Raw genomic sequence first — 20,068 nt, forward strand, 5'->3', positions numbered from 1 at the left:
GTTACGTGGACACGCGCGTAACAATGGTTTCGGGGGCGAGCAGGCGATACAGATAAGACCATTACGAAACAGAAAACCACAGCCATTAGACGACTCGCGTTCGCCGCGGGCACGAAATCCGTGCGAGTTCGGAATCAGGTCATGGAAACGGGCCGTACGTCAGTTCCGATAACTCTGTTCCAATCAAAATGTCAACTTTTTCGACAGGTCAACGCGATACCGTGGATCCCAGTCGATTTTAGCCGACCGTGACACCCGACAAGCACACGTTTGCCTTGCCATTAAGTAACTAAATACAAGTTCGTGCTCTTCTCTTATCATTATTCTAATATTTCGGACCCATTTAACACTAAACGCACCCCGACCAATCAGATGAACGGTTTTCTAATTCGATTAAACATTCTGTATTGGCTTTTGCGCATTTAACTTTATATCGATTCTTATATTGTCAGACCAATCAGTTTTTCACTTTCGTCTTTCCTTTTATTTCTGTTTTTACTGAGAAAAATCGATCGTTTAATTTGTTTATCTTTATTTTATAACTAGTTATTTGATCCATTGCTGTAGGAATGTGTATATAAAATACCGGTACGTTTAATGATTTACCTTAACCTGTTAACTATGGAATGTATTATAGTTTCAATAATCTCTCATTGTATACAATAAAATCAAACAAAGATGTACAATAATGTTTTGTCACGATTTCATTTTGGTTGATTATAACTTTTCAGGTTTGTAATATAGACTTTTATATTATTGAGTCAATTGATTATTAATTGAAAATTAATTTATAATGTCTTCTTCCACTTTTGAGGTGAATCTGCTTATCAGATATCATGAGAATATTATTGTGACAGGAAGTAACAGATATATTTCTATTTAATCCTCGAAACATCTCGAGATAATGCTTTTTATGATTGATTATATGAGAATTTGCTATCTAGTAACAATTCTACCGGAATCTTTTACAGAAACAACTTCCTAGCAAATGTTCACGTTAGAAATGACATATGTTGATGATTCTTTAAATTTCGTATTTAAATCTAACTCTTCAAGTTAATAGATGCATTTCAAGTTTTGTTAAGCATTTTATATGTAAATACGAATAATACGTGAAATATTTGAATATCAAATGCACATGTGATTCATCGGAAAACAGATGATATGAACATTTTTGGTTACCTAATATTTGCCTACAGCATTATTCGCTTATTCCCGCAGAAATTTGGAATTATGATAAGCTAAGAAATCACAGAAATTGCATAGTAAATGAAATGACTCAAGCTGTTCGCCAAAGGTAACTAAATCGTAAAGGACAATAAAATGAGATTAATTGATAAAGAAATTAATGAGTAAGTGATGATGTGTCGAATTCTTTACGCTAGTTTTATTGACATATGAAAAATACTCATCTGCTGATTAACTCTCTGCCAAATAATAATCGCAAACAATATTCTTAGCGAAATGACGCATTTCACAACGAACAATTGAGATAACCACAATCTATGAATCTTTAATTGAAGGTCGGTCGTTGACAATGGAGGACGCCTTTGGAATGATTCACTAGTACAATATAGTTCAAAAATGTTTAATGCTCTTCATTATTTATATCCTTCGATTCTTTCTTTTCACGTTCTGAAATTACAGATCTAATTTTCATCAGAATCGAGTATCATTTCACTGCTATAACAGAATATTTTCATCAAGTTACTAATTATTTATTAACTCAATGATAAAAACTCTAGTCATTACTAAATTACTAATAATTTAAAGATACTAAATGCACCTACTATATAATCAGTGCATATTATTATAAAAAAAAGTCAAAATACTTATACTTAAGAAACAAATAGTACTTTTCGTATTTTTTTCTCCAAACAATGAATATCTTAATTTTTATACGGTATTATGATTCGTAATATTATTGTGACAGTATTTAATGTTATTTATTATTTAAAAGCAATATTAAAACGCTGATATATACTTGTAAATAACACGTAACATTGAATACGAAAGAGAGAATTGTTCTGTTCACTGAAACGCGTACCATGTAACCGTGACTTTACCAATTACAACCTTTGCAAGTTGTAAAATCAATTTCCTGGGCGCGAACAAGCGTTCCATTAGACACGAACAGTGAAAATGTAGGTATACTTGCGATACAAATGCATCATCGATAAAATCGCACCGAATTATATTATCGCGACACGGTTTCTTCCCCGTACATTTTTTTCTTATCTCGTGCCGAGCAAGTTCCATTAGCTGTTCAAACTAACGTGAATCATCAAATGAATTCAAGCAATACTGTACTGTATCCCTTAATCATATTGTAAACCGTACCTGGTTAATCAGAATTTCCCATGATGCAGCAAATAACAGGATCAGAACGCTTTAGCTGCAAGTTGTATTTGAACTGATTTTACCTGAACTTAATTCTATTACGAAATGTTCGGTTTCAACAAACATTGTTATCTTTCGACAAATACAACATTTACAGTGTGTTTAAGCATATTATTACTAGATAATTTTTTCTTTTTCTCGAGCTAAGTTAAACTACAAATTGTTAATTACAATTTTCTCGATTATATTAAAATATTTTAACCAAATCTTTAAGAATTCTCACAGTACTATACAAATAACTTTAACGTCAACTTATTAATTCTATCACTTTTGTCCTATTGTACCATCATAAGGTTCACTAAATTCCTGATATCCAAGGATATCAATATTATTTCCTTTAATGTCAATTTCCTTTTCCTTCAATTTAAATGAAATTTCAACAAACCCCAATTTTCCAAAGCAAGCACAAAGTGCTAAAACGAAGTATTTCTTTAAATAAACTTGACTTAATACGTTCCATTACTATAACTGGATGATCATTTAACAAAGTATGTCGAAGGAAGTGAATATATTAAAAAAATAAATTTCATTTCAACTAGTTCAAGGAGCAAAACACAAATCCATATTAAACAAGCGGAAAATGTTAACGATTGTAGAACGAATAATGAATGTTTCGAAGTTTGACGCGGGTTTTGAATATTTCTAACCATCTACAATGTGTCCAAGGATATTATCGATTTCCGGTGGGCAGTGCAAGCGTCGCGGGCAGCCTTAAATTCCGCGGCTATCGGCGCTTGAATTATGAAAATCTCAAGGCCGGCGTATTAAGCCGACAACATCGTACCCCGTAATTTGAAATCGCATTATCGCTCCGGCCGCGCGTTCCTCGATCGGAGGCGACTGTTCCGTCAAGGTAGCTCGGGACGCAAAACGTGTGTCCGTGCTCGCGGCACGGTAATTACGTCAACGGTGGCGATTATCGATTCGCGAAATTTGCGCGGATCACGAAGAAAAATTTCCCGAGCCGCTCGCGTGCCGCTGTCGTCGTTGATCGTTACGTTACCACGACCGACGAAAAAATTTTCCGAGTGTTGTTTGGAAATAAGAATTGAATGTTGTGTAGAAACAACAATTGAATACTGTTTAGAAATTAGAATTGAATGTTGTATTGAAATAATCATTGGATATTGTTTAGAAATTGGAATTCAATATTGTATAGAAATAATGATTGGATATTGTTTAGAAATTAGAATTGAATGTTGTATTGAAATAATCATTGGATATTGTTTAGAAATTGGAATTCAATGTTGTATAGAAATAATGATTGAATATTGTTTAAAACTAATACTTGAACATCACCCAAGAATTAAGAACTGAAACTCGCTGAAAAATAAAAATTAAATCCCAATTAGAACTAAGAATTGAATCGCATCTAAAAACAAAAAGTAAATACTATTTAAAAATAAAAATTGAGTATCATATAAAATCAAATAAACAACTAAATATCATTTAAAACTGAATCGTAACTTGAATATTATCTAGTAACAAAAATCAAATATCATCGAACAAATAAAAATTCCATAAAATTCTCAGGATTAGAACACGTTTCCAATTCAACCGAACTAATCTGCGCTACCGCCTAATATAAAGGTATAGGATGCACGCGCAAGAACCTTTGTATTACAAGCACGAAACCATCTAAATCAAAACAGAACAATGGAGACAAAAGCAGACACTGATAATAAAGAAAATTCGTAGAAGCGCGAGACAAGAAAATAGCCGGCGACGGTTAATTATCCTCGTCTGGTTGAAGACGGTGGCAATTTCGGCTGTGCAAAGCACACGACCGCGCACGTGCTGTTTCCTTTTTCTTCGTTCCACGTGTGCAGGCGTTACAACCAGCACGTGCCGCATAATTTCGCGCCAGCCATCATCAATGATTTTCAATTCCTACGACCTGCATCTTTTTCATCCGCATCTCCGTTTCCAGACGATAACATTAAAACTATTTACTTTTTTTGCATTCTTGATTCCTTCTTTTTGCAATTATTAACATGTTGCACTATGATTTATTTTTTAGCTGTAAAAAGAGAAAAATTATATGGATGGTCTATGTCTATATTTCTCCTACAATATAATAATTGATAATAGGAGAATAATATTTATTTTGAATTCAAAGGAATAGACTAATATTTATGTTTATTAAATTACTAACTTATTAGTAAAAGAAAGGAATTTAATATTTATTCTATGTCCACGTTTACAAAGATAAATGACTGAAAACAGAAAAATTTATATTATATGTTTCGTTTTATATATGCAAAATAATGAATCATTTATACGAGACACGATGGTCAAAATGTTAAATATTAAGTGGAAAACAAAAAATGTTGCTTATTTTCCATTGAAGAAAGGAATAATGAATGTATGTATTATTCTCAATATGAAATCTTTAATATTCTGTCTCGGTGGTATAATTAGACTGCATTTTACGCACTTGGATTTATAGGATTCTCAGAAGACGAGGAAATGTATATATTAATAACAATTAAGAACACTTTTATCTTGTATCAAGAGGAATCTTTTAGTCGCTATGACACGTTTCTCTTATTATGAGTTTTACAAACCAAAGGTAACAAAGAAATTATTCAAAAGTTTCTCAATATTTCTTATTTTGTTTCAAAAACACATAAACATCATTAAAGATACAATCACCAGGATAAATCTTAATCCTTCACTTTCAACTTCACTATGCAAATTACTTCCACCTTGTAGAATTCTTTTGTTTGCCAATTCTGTAACCAACGCGTTACTGCAACGGTCAAAATTCAAAAAACACAAGTACAAAGGTATTCTATTCTTATCCGTTTCTTCGCCATTTTACCTCGTTTAGAGATTAATAAATGTACTGATTAGTTTTCGAGACATTTGTTCCTTGAGTTTGAAAGACAGTATTTTGAGAAACTTCACTGATTTCCCAAATTTCCAAATTTTCTTTTAAGTACGCGTGCTTCAAACGTCAATGAAGCGAAGAACGAGGAAAAAGAGAAACCGATTTTTCGAGAACTATTATAAATAAATATTTACTGATCAAATTAAATTAAATTAAATCGAATCTGACATTATTTGATCGATATTGATTTGATATTTTTGTATTTTGCGCATTTTGTTCCTCGAAATCGTCAGCGTTCAACGTGTTAAGGTAATCTTCGATCAGCGAAACGTTTCCACTGCGCAATCGGTCAGCAACCGAGTAAATTCAGATATCCGAGGAAACCGGTTCACAGTGAGATCAACAACGTCACGTCCCAGGCACGTATAAAATTAACTGGACACGTTCCCCTCGCGATTTTCAATTCCTCGGCTCGCTGTGCTGCTTCATCAGCGAGATGATCCTCTTACGATCGCCCACGCGAGTCGAACCGGCTTGGATCGGATCATTTCGTAAGTCTTTTGCTTCCCCATTTTACGAAAGTGAATCTTGTAGGAAGAAAAACTGGTCAAGTTATGCAGATATCGTAGGTCATTTATGCAATGAACGCCATTTTGCATAAATTACTATTGTTTATCTCGCAGTCGTCAAATTTCGATCAATGCAGACCGATTTTGTGTTGGTCATTTTGGTTTAGTAGTTATCGCTATTGTATTTATATGTGTTTATTTAATTCCTGATTTATATATTCAATTGATGTTATAATAATTACGTGATCAATATTTTTAGTCATTTATTTATGTAATTATATGAATATGTAACTATGATATCTGTAGCTGATATTTTAAGATTCACCTTAGGGAAAAAAGCGAATTTACTTTACCATTTTTAAATAAGAAACAGTAAAGTGAGTGAGTTTCTTGAATCCTTGATAATTTAGTTTCTTGAATGTCAGAAGAATTAGCGATAAAGTGATAAACTGAGGTCGATGAACTATATTCGCGTGGAACATTACAAAGTTTAATAATCGAGTGATGTCTGATGATTGGCAGATAAAAGGTAGATCTGAATCACTTCCGATCCATGATAAAATTTCCAGAAATCAACGAAACGGGATCGATACTTTTATTACTTGAAAATAAGTTCCACTATTTAAATTGCAGCAACGTTATTTAGCTTAATATGACACTTTAATCATTTAGCAAAAACATTTGAGAACTAATTCGATTGTACCTAAACATAGCACTTTACTAATTTATTTGAAAATACCTATAAACTACGAACGTATAGTCGAACGTGATATAACCATGAAATCATAAATAAATATATCAAACATTAGCAAAATATTAGGTCATCGAATAAATAAATTCTATTATTGTACAACGTAATACACATTACACTATTGGTATCAGATTTAATAACAAATTAGTCTCAAAATAAAATCTCATTATCAAAAGTGGAAGATACAAAGCAGATATGACAAATTGTACTCAAAATAAAATCACATTGCTAAAAGTAGAAAATATAAATCAAATACTATAAATTGGTCCCAAAACAAAATCACAAATCAATTACTATTAATATTGAAAACACACAAAGCAAATACTTTCTTAAAATAAATCCCAAAAATCTGAAGACGAAATCATGAATCAAAACTGAAAAATATAAAACGAAATCCTCGAGTCCCAAGACTCGATCTCCCCGGTCGAACTCCCAAAAGAAAAAACGAGGAAGAAAAAGAGCCGATCGATGACTCAGAATCGTAGTTTTCCTTCGGCGAACGAATAAGCCTGACGGTGTGCCGTTCGCACACGTGGCCGGGCAATCCTGTTACGAGGGCGTCGAGGAAGGAGCGTCCATTCACGCGTGACACACGCGCACGCGGATAGTACGAGGCTCTACGCTCGCCGTTCATTCATAAAAATCCCGAGGCTTCCGGGAAGCCGCCGATGATGCTCACCAAGATTACGAGATTCGTAAGACGCGGAACTGTGTTCTCCTTTTTTATTGAATCATTGATTTGAATCATTGACATCGGTAAAGCTTCGCCGCTGACGAAATTTGCGTGGAAGAACAGGGTTTTACCACATGGCTTTCGAGGAAATTATTGGTTCATTGGGGATAATCGTACACTGAATTTCGTGGATTATTATCTTTCAATATATATTGATAGAATCTCTTGTATTTTGTTTCTTTATTTTGCTGTTCACTGTAAACTCATTTTATTGGGGTTTTGCTGTGAGGATTCAGTGAAGATTTTTATGTAATGATATTCTATGATGTTTTTGGCTACGTTTTGTTGCTGTACGATCTTTGTAACAATGTTAGTGACGAAATATTAATTGTAGAATATGTAACAGGTCGAATTTTTTTAGAAGATCTCGGTAACAATTGAAAATAGGAATATTTAATTAAAAAATAATGGAAGCAACTAAATTAAAGGGAACTATTAACTCGCAGAAATAGAACTGAATTAACCCCTTGCCCTATGATTCATTTCTTAACTGTGATTGATACAGCTATACTTTATCGTTAATAATTTATTAAAAAAAAAAAAAAACCATGCTCATTTTGTCTACGTTTACTCAAAAGGTTATCAACGAGCAATAGAAAAGTAATATTTAACTTACATTTTTAAAAAACAAGTAACACTTGGATTTCTCGGATTCAGTTGAAAATTTTCGTCACGATTCAACGCATTGTGCATCAAGGGGATACATTAAAATAGAACATGGTCAAAAAATGGAAACAAAAATTCCAGAACACACATCTTAACAATCAGCAAAATGATGCAATATTAATTTTCAAGAAAAAAGAGCCTTCCAAATTATTTTACAATTTTCTCCGTTTAATAACGTACTCTATTACACGGTCGCTTATCAAAATCACTTCGAGATCGCGTGTCTCTTGCCTACACGGAATTGGAAGCCGCGGCTGCTCGCCAACACTAATTACACGGTACTCGAGCCGGGGAAAAAATAAAAAAAGATCCTGAGGAGCTTATTTCGTTCGTCGGGACGGTGAATCAGCGCAGCTGCTCAAGGCTCCACGGTCGCGACGGATTCGCGGACGAGCAATAAAAGATGCACTCGATCGGCCGGATGCACGAATCGAATTCGCGAATGAATATCTTCATCTGCCCCCGAGCTGTGACTCACTGCGACATAACTTTACACTTACGGTATTCGAAGCTGCCGCCATTTTGTATTTTGACGCGTTGAATACCGTGGAGTTCACCGGTGAGCCCCGATCAAATTTAATTACTATAATTCATTCAATTAACTCGTTGTGTGAAAATGATGAAATGCGATTTGTGATTTGATTTTGTAAATTATTTCATAGATCGTAATTAAAATAATTTTCTTATTTTCCTAAATAAATTGAAATGAAGCTTGAATTTTTGAGATTTTTCTTGTAACAGTCGTGTCTACGTTGTTGTAATGTATATTTTAAGGAATGCTACCTAATGTGGTGACATTCAATTAAATTCATTTGATTAATTATTCATGAAATAATTCACTTGCATAGTTTGATAATATACGTTTTTTATTTCGAGTATTCTGCTCTGTGAAATCGTGCGGCATTCAACGTGTTAACGTGCATTCCTGAACACTGCGTCTGCGTGCACGACGAACGACGTTTTACTAACGCGAATGAGTGGGCAGTGATTCATAAGGAGTCACGTTTTGCGGACTTGGTTAACAGTGGAGATAATGAGACGTCATTCAGATATTGAAGTTGTGATTAGAGTTGCCAGTTGCGGAAATAGAATGTGGCTTGTAATTAATAGTTTGTATTTGTTTTCCGATTATAAGGTGTATTGTGGGTTTGCATGTTAGAAGAGTATCGCAATATAAAGTTAATATTGTAACATTAAATGTTATTGATAATAATAGATAGTCGAAATATTATAGGATTTACTGTAGCTTTTCAAATATTACAGAACTTGGTTATTGGAAGACTTAGACATTAAGGTACTTAAATGTTACAAGAACTCGCATATTAGCCAAGTATTAAAGTATTCGAATAGTGGGTTCAAATATTAAAATATTCGAATATTAATATACTGGAATATTAAAATATTTAGATATTCAAATGGATATTATAATATTTCGATATTCAAATAGATATTAAAATATTTCGATACTCAAATAGTAGAATATTAAAATACTTGAATGTTTAAATGTTTGGATATCAAATACTAGAATATTAAAGTAGTTACATATTTAAATACTTGGATATCAAATACCAGAATATCAAAATACTTAAACATTTAAGTATTTGAATACCAAATACATTTAAACATTTCGATATCGAATATTAGAATATTAAAATATCTGCATATTAAAGTATTCGCATGTCAACGAACTACGATACTAAAGCATTCTAATAATGACTAATTGAATACTAGTATCTCTACTATGATTCTAAGAACCTTAGACCCGTTTAAAATTCGACAAACCGCCCAAACCGATACGTTTCATGCGTTCTTGAACTACGAACGGGACAAACGATGATTCCCGGGGGGATTGACCCGGCCGATGACAGTACTGCGGTAAGATACTGTTATTTAACTGCGTCCAGTGAAGAGAATTAATATTCCGGCGAATAGAACGCGCGGCGCGTACGTGTTTCCGTTTTCCTTGTTTCTCGCTCGATCGAGAATTACCAGAACTTTAATCCGTCATTTCAGATACCCGCCATTTATTTTCTAACATTAAATCAAGCGAAATAAAAATTGTATTCGAAGTAAAACAAACTCTCTAAATTACTACATCTCAATTACTCTAAATTACACCACACAAATGAATAAATTTCGTCAAATTCTACAATTTACCCGTAACATTCACCAAAATAGCACTCCACTTAAAGACATTATTAATACTTAAATACAACAATTTAAAAACCACGAATATCCTAAATATTTTTCTAAACACTTCAAAATCTCTGTTTAAACCTGGATAAATCAATATTCATCTTTCCAAATTACCAAATAATACAGAAACAAAGGAAACTAGCTTCAAATTTCGTAAAAAATAAGTAGCCGTGATCCGTTTGTGGTCAGACGCACTTCGTCGCGAAACGATGATGCCCTAATAGACAAAAAAACGCAGTGCAAACGGCAAGATAGACGGCTAATGACAAAAGATAAATGGAATCTGCGGAAACGACTGTTTCGTAACGTGACAATGTTCACCGTTTGCATTATTAATGGACTGAAATGACAGTGTTCACGTTGTTTGTACATAAGTTAACCGAGAGAAGCAGAATTCTTTTTTCTCTTATCGCCGAGAGGCTGAGATCATCGGAAGAATTATTTTGCTTTGTATATACCTAACCCACCGATGTATTTCGAGGATGCGTTTCATATGAAAACTTATTGTTCCGTTGCAGAACTACCTCTCACAATTCGGCTACTTGCAACCAATAAATCCGACGAGTGGCGGCATTATATCCAAGGACTCGTTGTCCAAGGCGGTCGCCGAATTCCAGGCCTTCGCGGGATTGAATATAACAGGTGAGCACGCGACAGGTTGCAACTGGCGATCCCCCGTGATTCACTATTCCGTGGATGTTACGCGGAACGCTATCAGTCACATGTTTTCCGCTTTGGTAGATATTATATATAGGGTGGACCGCGAACCGTGGTCACCTTAACACATTCGCTACCAGCACTTATTTCAGTGACGGTCTCCTCAATTATAATATTTTCTTCAATCCACTAAATCTTCCAAACAAAATATTAGAAAAATGAAACTGAAACGAGTCGTTGAGTTCCTAAATATAATGTCGTAGTTTATAATTTCTAGTAACAATATCTATAGGACTACTTTCATTTTCATTGTATAAAATATAGGATTATGGCCATTACAAATATGTGACGCTGGTAGCGAACGTGTTAACCCTTGTGCCAAAATTTGTCTAAAAAGTGCCAGCGACTCTTTATTTTTAATAGCGATAAATACAACAGAAAATATGAACAATTCCATTGACGAATATATTTAGCGCTATCAAAAATAAAGAGTCGCTGAGACAGACGTTGGCACTTTTTGGAAAAATTGTCGGCATCGCTCGCAGCGACGTTGACACTCTACGGGTCGCTCAGAAGCCAATGTGATTAAACCCACTTTTTTATATTTTCTGATTTTTGTAAATTTTAATGGAATAAATAATATTCTTTTTAGTTATTAAAGAATTTACTCGTTTTCTCGTTGTTTCTAGATTAGAAAGCCCTTCTTTTTGTAACTTGTGAATATGTTGTATAACGATTTCGAAAGTCAAAACGTTAATTTTCTCAATTTTTATTATCTGGGCTTAATTTTAATAACTCTAGGAAAAAAGGATTGATAAAAAATTTGGTAGAATCATTTTAAATCATCATTTTTTTGTGAATGATCAGATTTCCGTTTGTAACATCGATTTTTAACGTTGCTTTTGTAACGTTCAATAAAACGACATTAAGGAAAGAGAAGAAGAGGGTAAAGCTCGCAAATCTCGCGATCATCGTGATCAATTATACTTTATTTACGTCCTTGCGATGGCCAGGTCGTATTATATTTAACCATAATTGAGTCTAATGGTTCCCGTGGGTGCTCGATTCGTGAATCATTCAGTAGATTTACTCATTCAGTGTCCCGCTGTTGTCTGACTCACCTAATCTTACACTGGGCAGCATCAAATTTACTGGACCGATATAACTGATAATCGCTAGTAGCGTGATAATAAGATTCAAAACAGAAATCAGTCAATATAAATATCACTCGATTCCTCTGAGTTAAAATTAAATATTGCTTTCACGTTGTCAAATTCTGTTCACCTTCAGACTACGAGCACACAGAACAAACATGAAATTCTTTCGTTCTAAAGATTCTACCGAAAATTTGTCAAAACAACGTCAAGTTACACTTTCGAGCAGTATTTGGTTCATATTTTAGTTTAGACCTAAGAAATTGAAATCCAAATTTAACCTATATTTTGAATTTGAAATCTAAATTTAATCTACAGTCTGAATTTAAATCTAAGTTTAATGTATATTTTGAATTTGAAATACAAAAATAGAAATCTAAATTTAGTCTACAGTTTGAATTTAAATCTAAATGTAATCTATATTTCAAATTTCAAATCTAAAAATTGAAATAGCTATTTAACCTATATTTCAAATTTCAAATCTAAAAATTGAAATCTGTATTTAATCTGTAATTCAAATTTCAAATCTAAAAATTAAAGTCTCTATTTAACCTATATTTCAAATGTCAAATCTAAAAATTGAAATCTACATTTTCAATTTTCTAACGAAAGAAACATTATCGAAGAAATTTCTTTAAAAAAAATGCAAGAATATTGAAATCTTTTACTTTTCTATGAATGAGACTTCCAACAAAAAATGGAGAACGTGTGACTTAAGGGCGTTCTACCTTACAACCGTAGATATGCGAGCAGGTATCACGCATGGTATCAGAGTCCGATTCCAAAAGTCGTTTCCTATACGTCAAAAGACGCGCGCGTCATACCTGTTCGCGGAAACTATTATCATGCCGGTTGATCGAATCGAGAGAAAATTCTGTTGACAATCGAGCTGCGAATAGAATGCCTGATAAGACGGAATAATCAAGAGATAGAAGATTCTGCTAGCGTTCGTAGTCAGGAAACAGCTTCTTCGTTATTCATTACTGTTTGATCGATCAATGAACGATGTTATCCTTATAGTCTCATTTTCAATTAAAATAAATAGTTGATTACATATATTTATTGTATCTTTTGCATATTAATCCTTTACATTTACAGAAGATACATTCAAATATCGTAAAATATTATACAATCTTTCTTTTGACATTAAAGGTTATGTATGTTTACAATAAAAAAACAATTTCTTTAGTTTACAAGGACACTAAAAAAATATTAGTATGTTCATTCATATGACTAAACAATATTATAGGAAAAAGGAGGAAAATTGGAAATATTAAATCTAAAGGACTACCTCTAACATCTAATAATCATGTACAAATATGTTCAATAAAGATTACCCTGGATACGATACAAAAAGAAAAAATTGGAGTCATAAAACAAACTGTCCATCGAAGTAGACATTCTAAAACCGTAAATATCAAACTATGCAATTCTTTCAGTAATACACGAATATAACCAGAAATTCTTACAAAGAAAATCAAAGGAATCCAAACTATAATCTGCTCCAGCATCTAATTTATCATTATTCCTAGTTACATAACTATCTTCCTAAAACGTATCAAACCAAACCATGCACGAACCACAAGGGAAAACAATTCATACATAGAAGCAGGCGGTGCAAATAACGTATCGAGGCGACCAAACGAAAACAGCAAATACAAAATTCTACGAGCGAGCTGGCAATCGGCGAAGAAGGGATCAACGTAGAAGAAGAAATTGCATCGATTCTAAGAATCGGTTGGATTTCCTCGTCGCCGGCGATGCGCAAGGATAAAAACACGGCTGTTGCACCTTTACTCGCCGGACCGGCTCTGAATAAAGAGCGGATTTTTAAATTTCTAGACCTTGAGGCACCGCGTACGACTGCTACACTCGTCCACGATGAAAACACGCGACGGTGCGCTCGTTTCGAAAAATGGCCGGGGAAAATGGACGGGGGAACGTCAAACAACGTCTGAGTGCTTGATGCGATGTTAAATAATAAATAAAAGGCGAACACGAAAATGTCTGAGTGTCTGTGGAGAATCGTTTAGCGGGTAGAAGCTATTAAACAAACGTCGCCGAGACGACCATTGTCAAGGCTCGAGCCTTGACACACCGCTCACATGGTGAACGAAATGTTTGACGGTCGTCGAACGAAAGAAAGAAATTGAATGGGTGTCTAGAAGAGTTTATGTTATATTTTGTGAATTTTAGATGAAAAATAGATTAATGTTTATTGGAGGGAATTGACAGATAGCTAGTGATGTGTTTGAGTGGATCAGAATGATAGTGTAACCAAAGATTTCGAGTTTTTGAGATGTTTTTGGATTAATTGAATAATTATATTGGTGTTATTGGTAATATTGATTATTGTTGATTATTGCTATTATTAGTAATTACTGTATTAGTATTTGGAAGAAAGGCATGCGTTTGGTTCAGCATGATAGAGGTCAAACTATTGTTTCTGAGTTTTCGAGGAGAAAAGATTTTGGAACACGTTTTTGGATTGATTAAATATTAATATTACAGTGTTATTGATAATATTGACTACTGTTGATTATTCTTATTAAGAGTTGCTATATTAGTATTTGGAAGAATTAGTATTTGAACTTAGAAAAAAGAGGCATATGTCTGGTTTGAATAATAGAGGTCAAACTATTATGTCTGAGTTTTCGAGAGAAAAAAGTTTTGGGAGATGTTCTTGGATTAATTAAATATTAATATTACGGTGCTCTTGATAATATTAATTACTAATATTTGTTTCAAGTATTATCAATTACTATCAATCAATACTATTAATAATTACAATATTAAACGTCTCCGTAAAGTTTGTAGGAGAAGATTGATGTCGTGATTCGCTGATAACGTGTTATCAGAAACGATGAGCAAGTTGCACCAACTGATAGACGAGTGATTTTGTAATAGCCCGTTCGTGGAAACAAACAGTAAGCCAGGGATTTGTGGGAGGACAAGTGCACTACGTACTCATTTTTAAATTCGAAGAAATTTGATATTATTTTTTTTATATACAATTGTGGGTCTAGAATATTTTCTAATTTTGTTTTGGTGACAATTTTGTTCAAATGAAATAATAACTTATTATTTGCATAATTTTCAGTCAGGTATGAGACTGAAGAATTTTTTGTATATTGAAAATATGAAACAGAAGGAACATAGAAACTTAATAATGCTTTCTGCTCCATTGAATTGTAAATAGTGTTATCAATAGTTTTAGCAATTTTACCCATTTTTTAGTAATATTATAATTTCTTGTTTAACTTCTACATGTCATAATTCATCGAAAGAGTAGAATGATAAATAAAAAAGATAAGTAATTAATGAATAATTTGGGATGCGTTTAAATTTTGTTTTGTAATGAGAAAGACTAAACAAAAGTTAATATCGTTTATAAAAGAAAATTCTAAGAAGGATGGTAGCACTAGCTACATAGAAACTATGTAGTGCTGGTGATACCTGAGGATGAATGTTGGAAAATTGTAGGAAGTATTTAACTTTTTCTTGATTCTCAATGATGATGCTGAACCATGAGTCAGGGTTCGGTGAAATGCAACACAGTTGCCAGTGGCGCTTAAAAAGTGACTCACACCACAACCTTGTTACTGGGGCACGTTCCCTCGGTCAAACGCACGATTTGAATCAGAAATTACGGTATTTTATCTAAATGACTCATTTCACTTCCTACCCTAAAACTCAGATTTAAAATAAATAATTCATCAAATTCAAAACCTTCAAATATTCTATCTCATTTGAAATACGCAGATATTTAAATGTAGAACTATCAAATGTTTAAATTGAAAGTTTTCAAATATTCGAACTCAAACTTTTCAATGGTTAAAACTCAATTTAAATAAAAATATTCAAATATTTCAATTCAATCGAGATTAAAACATTCAAATATTTAAATTTCAATCTGAAGAATTAATAACTGTATTATCATTTATATACCTTTGGATTATCTTTTATCCTTTACATATTATTCAATAAAAATACACAGAAATGTAAGAAGACAATATTACCAGCGCAACATCAACGATTATATCCATGCTATTAAACATCGTTAAGGTAGCCCAATTAAGAACAATTAAAGTAATTAATTCATTCGGAGAAGAGACAAAATCAACTGCAATAAAGTATTAAACACAAGAAAAGCTATATTAAGAAATACTCGAAATCGCGTTACCGTAATTCATAACTAAATTTGTATTAAATGTAATTTTATTTTTACTTCGATATTAATAATTCAATTAAACTGTTACAAGAAAAATTTCATTTTATATAAACATTCGCAGGCTATTTATAATCGTTCCTACTAAATGTTGATTAAGAAATACAATTCAAATCTTGTGACGTTAAATGTCTTGCAAAAGAGCAAACAGAAATACACTTCCTATTATTTATCGGTCAATAGAAAGCCACGCAACTTTTTTTCCAGTAGAAAATAGAATCTGAAACGAGACCGAGTAATTCATACCGCAAAAAGAAACATCGAATACATCGATTATCATGAAATCGAGGGAATTACCTCATCGAGAAAGGATCAAGCCTAGACTTCCTCCTGTTACTCCATCTCGTCTTTGGAGAGACGAAATAAAGAACATTTTACGCGCGAAATTCAGCGACTAGAACAACTTGTGACATAAGAATCTCTGACTCGTATCAAACAACTGGTTCTTCGGTAAAGTTGATTAGGAAAACTATAGTAGAATATCTTACGAAAATGAAATATTCACTAATAGGAAATAAAATTTTCCTTCGATCGATAACATTATTCATATTTATTACATTAATAATAAGACTATAATATTCATGAATTAGTAGTATTCAATTAATTAGAATATTTCTATAACAAAAAATATAATCAAAAATAAAAATTCCACAAGTTATATGTATTAAAATGAAGGTTTATATTATACTATTTTATTTTGAATGAATTTTGTCAAAGATTTACTACATTTTCGAAAGGCTTCATTAAAAATTAAATGATTCAAGAATGTATGATGAAGCAACAACCACAGACAAGGCAGAATTATGTTATCGTTCATTTTCACTTCTCGTGACCTGTGACCAGCGCGAACGCTGAAACAGTGTTGGGCGTGAGCGTATGGGTTAACAGAATGACCAGCAAACGATTTCAACGAGCATCCACGGTCGGAAGTGGCGATTCCGATGGTCGCCAATAAAAAACGAAGGTGAACGGAAGAATGATCTAACTATAAAATTGTACACCGCCGATGACGGTATTATTCGAGATGAGACGCGTTTATTGACAGTAATCTTCGCGTGTCCAGAGGCATCATGATTCTCTGTATTTCCTAGTACCGTTGTGTATCATCACGTTCACTTTGTGTAGTATAATTTTTATCCGGTAAAATTGTAATCTTTATGGGTCTGCATATACTGGTGTTTGCTAGTAGACGATGGAAAACGATTGAAGGAAAAGAATGCATATCGCGAGATTTCGATTCGAAGAGGTTACTTAGAAAAACGAATTAGGAGATTGAGTGATACTGAAGCTTTGATATATAAAGAGACTAACAGGCAATGGGCACGAATTGAAGAAAAATTGGAATCTATGTTGCAAAATTTCAATTTGAACGGGTCATTTAGAAAAATAGTACAAAAAGAATGATTACAATGCAAAATTATAATCTAGGTAGAAACTAAGGAATTAAGGTATTAAGGAACTAAGGAACTAAGGAACTAAGGAACTAAGGAACTAAGGAACTAAGGAACTAAGGAACTAAAGAACTAAGGAATTAAGGAACTAAGGAACTAAGGGACTAAGGAACTAAAAAACGAAGAAGCTAAGAAGGTAAGAAACTAAGAAGCTAAGAAGCTAAGAAGCTAAGAAGCTAAGAAGCTAAGAAGCTAAGAAGCTAAGAAGCTGAGAAGCTGAGAAGCTGAGAAGCTGAGAAGCTAAGAAACTAAAAAACTGAGAAACTGAGAAACTGAGAAACTAAGTAGCCATGGAACAATAGATTCCAATTAGCAAAAAAATGTAATTTGTATTAAAAAATTCTAATCTGAAGAGATAGCGTAGAAAATAATCACAAGATAAAACTATTACAGTAAAAAATTATAATATGTACATACACTAAAGGACAATAGACACTAGCTGAAAAAAATAAATAACTAAAAATGCACGTCAAAAGATTTTTATCTGGAAGGATCGTTTAAAAAAACCACGTAACGCAGTGATTACAACGAACAATTATGATTTACATAGACACCAACGAACAATAGACATCGATTAGCAAGAAAAGAAGACGTGTTGTAAGATTTGAAGAAACTGATTCAACAAAAAAATTATATCACGCGACCGAGTGATTTCAGTGTGTTGCAAGAGAGAAGGAAAGTCTGTCTTCGTTTAAACCTAAAATCAGATGACGAAAAAGAAAGAGTTTCACCGTGATCACGAAACACGAGTGTGCAATCAGAAATTCGCTTGTGACTTAATGAATGAAATGATAATTAAAACCTGGATGTTATATTATCTAACTATATTATCATTCTTATTATTAATATCATTATTATCTAGATACAATATATTTCAAAATGCAGATTACCAGGATACAATGTTCTAAAATTATATTTAGCCATTTAGATTTTCATGAAACCGCAATTTCAAAGGTTAATTCGGGGATAGATGCGGCGTGCTGGTGATTTTGATTCGAAAGTAACTGTAAATGCATCAAATTGCGCCAGTTTAGATCCCGAGATTACGAGGTATCGATCTCCCAGTTTTACCGCACGCTCTGTTTTCCATCCGCGATCCACCGTGCACGTGTGCACTGTGTTGTATCGCTGCATATGCATCAACGTACAACTCGAACGCATGTATGCATAATATGCGGAACGCGTTGCGGCTTTAAGTCTTCTGCACACTTGAAAATCATAGAATCGTCGGTCTAATGGGATTAAATCACACGTATGCGTTTCGAATAGTAAGAGGCATCACTGCATTTTCTTTTTAACTTCCTGTTGACATTTGTATCGAATGCGACTCGAAATGAATGGATTCTTTTTCATTAAAATATTACGAAGTGTATCCTAAAAACCACGGTTCAATTTAGTTTCGTTGCAATTTAATTTAGAAATTGAAAATGTGCGATAAATAAACATTCAATTGAGATATCTTAAATCAAATTAATTTAATTGAAACGAATTGAATTTATTTCATTGAAAAATCTTAGATATAAATATAAATATAGATATAAAAATTTTAAATATTATCCATATTATCTTCCTAACTTTGAAAGCAATCTTCCTTTTGTTATTGCATATATTTTTCAAGATCACAAATTGAACTTTTAATTCATGAAACTACGATTCAACGTTTGATCTATAATATGCACGTGATTTCGTTCACGGTTTAATACGAAAATATTAATTCGAACTCGATCAAGCGTATAACTGACCTCAACCATATCACGTGAAGACAAGCGAGTGCTATATGTGTGGTGCGGTCACGCGAGTGGGAGTAGCAAGCTTATTAATACTTGTTTGCGTGAAAATTGTAGCGTTAGAGGAACTCTCGTAAAGATCTTCTTGCATTCGTTTAAAAGATGCTCAGATGGGACGCATATCTCAAGAACATTTACATACGTACGTCTTTAAGGAAGCATGTTTTTTTTCTAACTTATTACTGCACCGCAGTTGTTCGTGCAAATTTACATATTCATAATTAAATTTTATGAGTACGAGGAAAATAGGATTCTATTCCCAGTATTAACAGTTTCAGAGACTTGAAAAGCTGTAAAATTCCGGGGAAGACTGAATTTTAATATTTGAACGATTGTATACATCAGAAAAGTAATCTTCAAAAAAGTTTCAAAATCCAAATAAACCTCCAACAAAGCATTCTGATAAATTTTGAGAATTAGTATTAATGTTCCTAATCTGTCTATAATCATTATTATTTGCAATTCTCAAATATGCATACTAAAAGCAATACTGTGATTAACATTCACGTGCTAATTACAAATAAAATGCTGGGAAATTTTTGATAGCTATATATTATTCTCTTCGAACGTGTATTCCAGAAAAAAGAATTCTCTTAATTGATATCCCACTTACTGTAAACAATTACGAATTGACAGTAATTGG

General features: G+C 33.0%; 1 protein-coding gene across 4 annotated transcripts in view; it reads left to right on the forward strand.

The window, feature by feature from the left end:
- LOC116426310 (Matrix metalloproteinase 1) overlaps positions 1 to 20,068 on the forward strand; it is a 55,094-nt gene that overhangs the window by 22,823 nt on the left and 12,203 nt on the right. For all 4 annotated transcript variants that reach the window (XM_031975102.2, XM_031975104.2, XM_031975103.2 and 1 more), the window contains exon 2: positions 10,667 to 10,790. In XM_031975102.2, the coding sequence (XP_031830962.1) occupies positions 10,667 to 10,790 (124 nt within the window). The remainder of the gene's footprint in view (positions 1 to 10,666; positions 10,791 to 20,068) is intronic.

Source organism: Nomia melanderi, chromosome 12 (genome assembly GCF_051020985.1).
Source record: "Nomia melanderi isolate GNS246 chromosome 12, iyNomMela1, whole genome shotgun sequence".
In the NCBI taxonomy this organism is placed as follows: Eukaryota; Metazoa; Arthropoda; class Insecta; order Hymenoptera; family Halictidae; genus Nomia; species Nomia melanderi.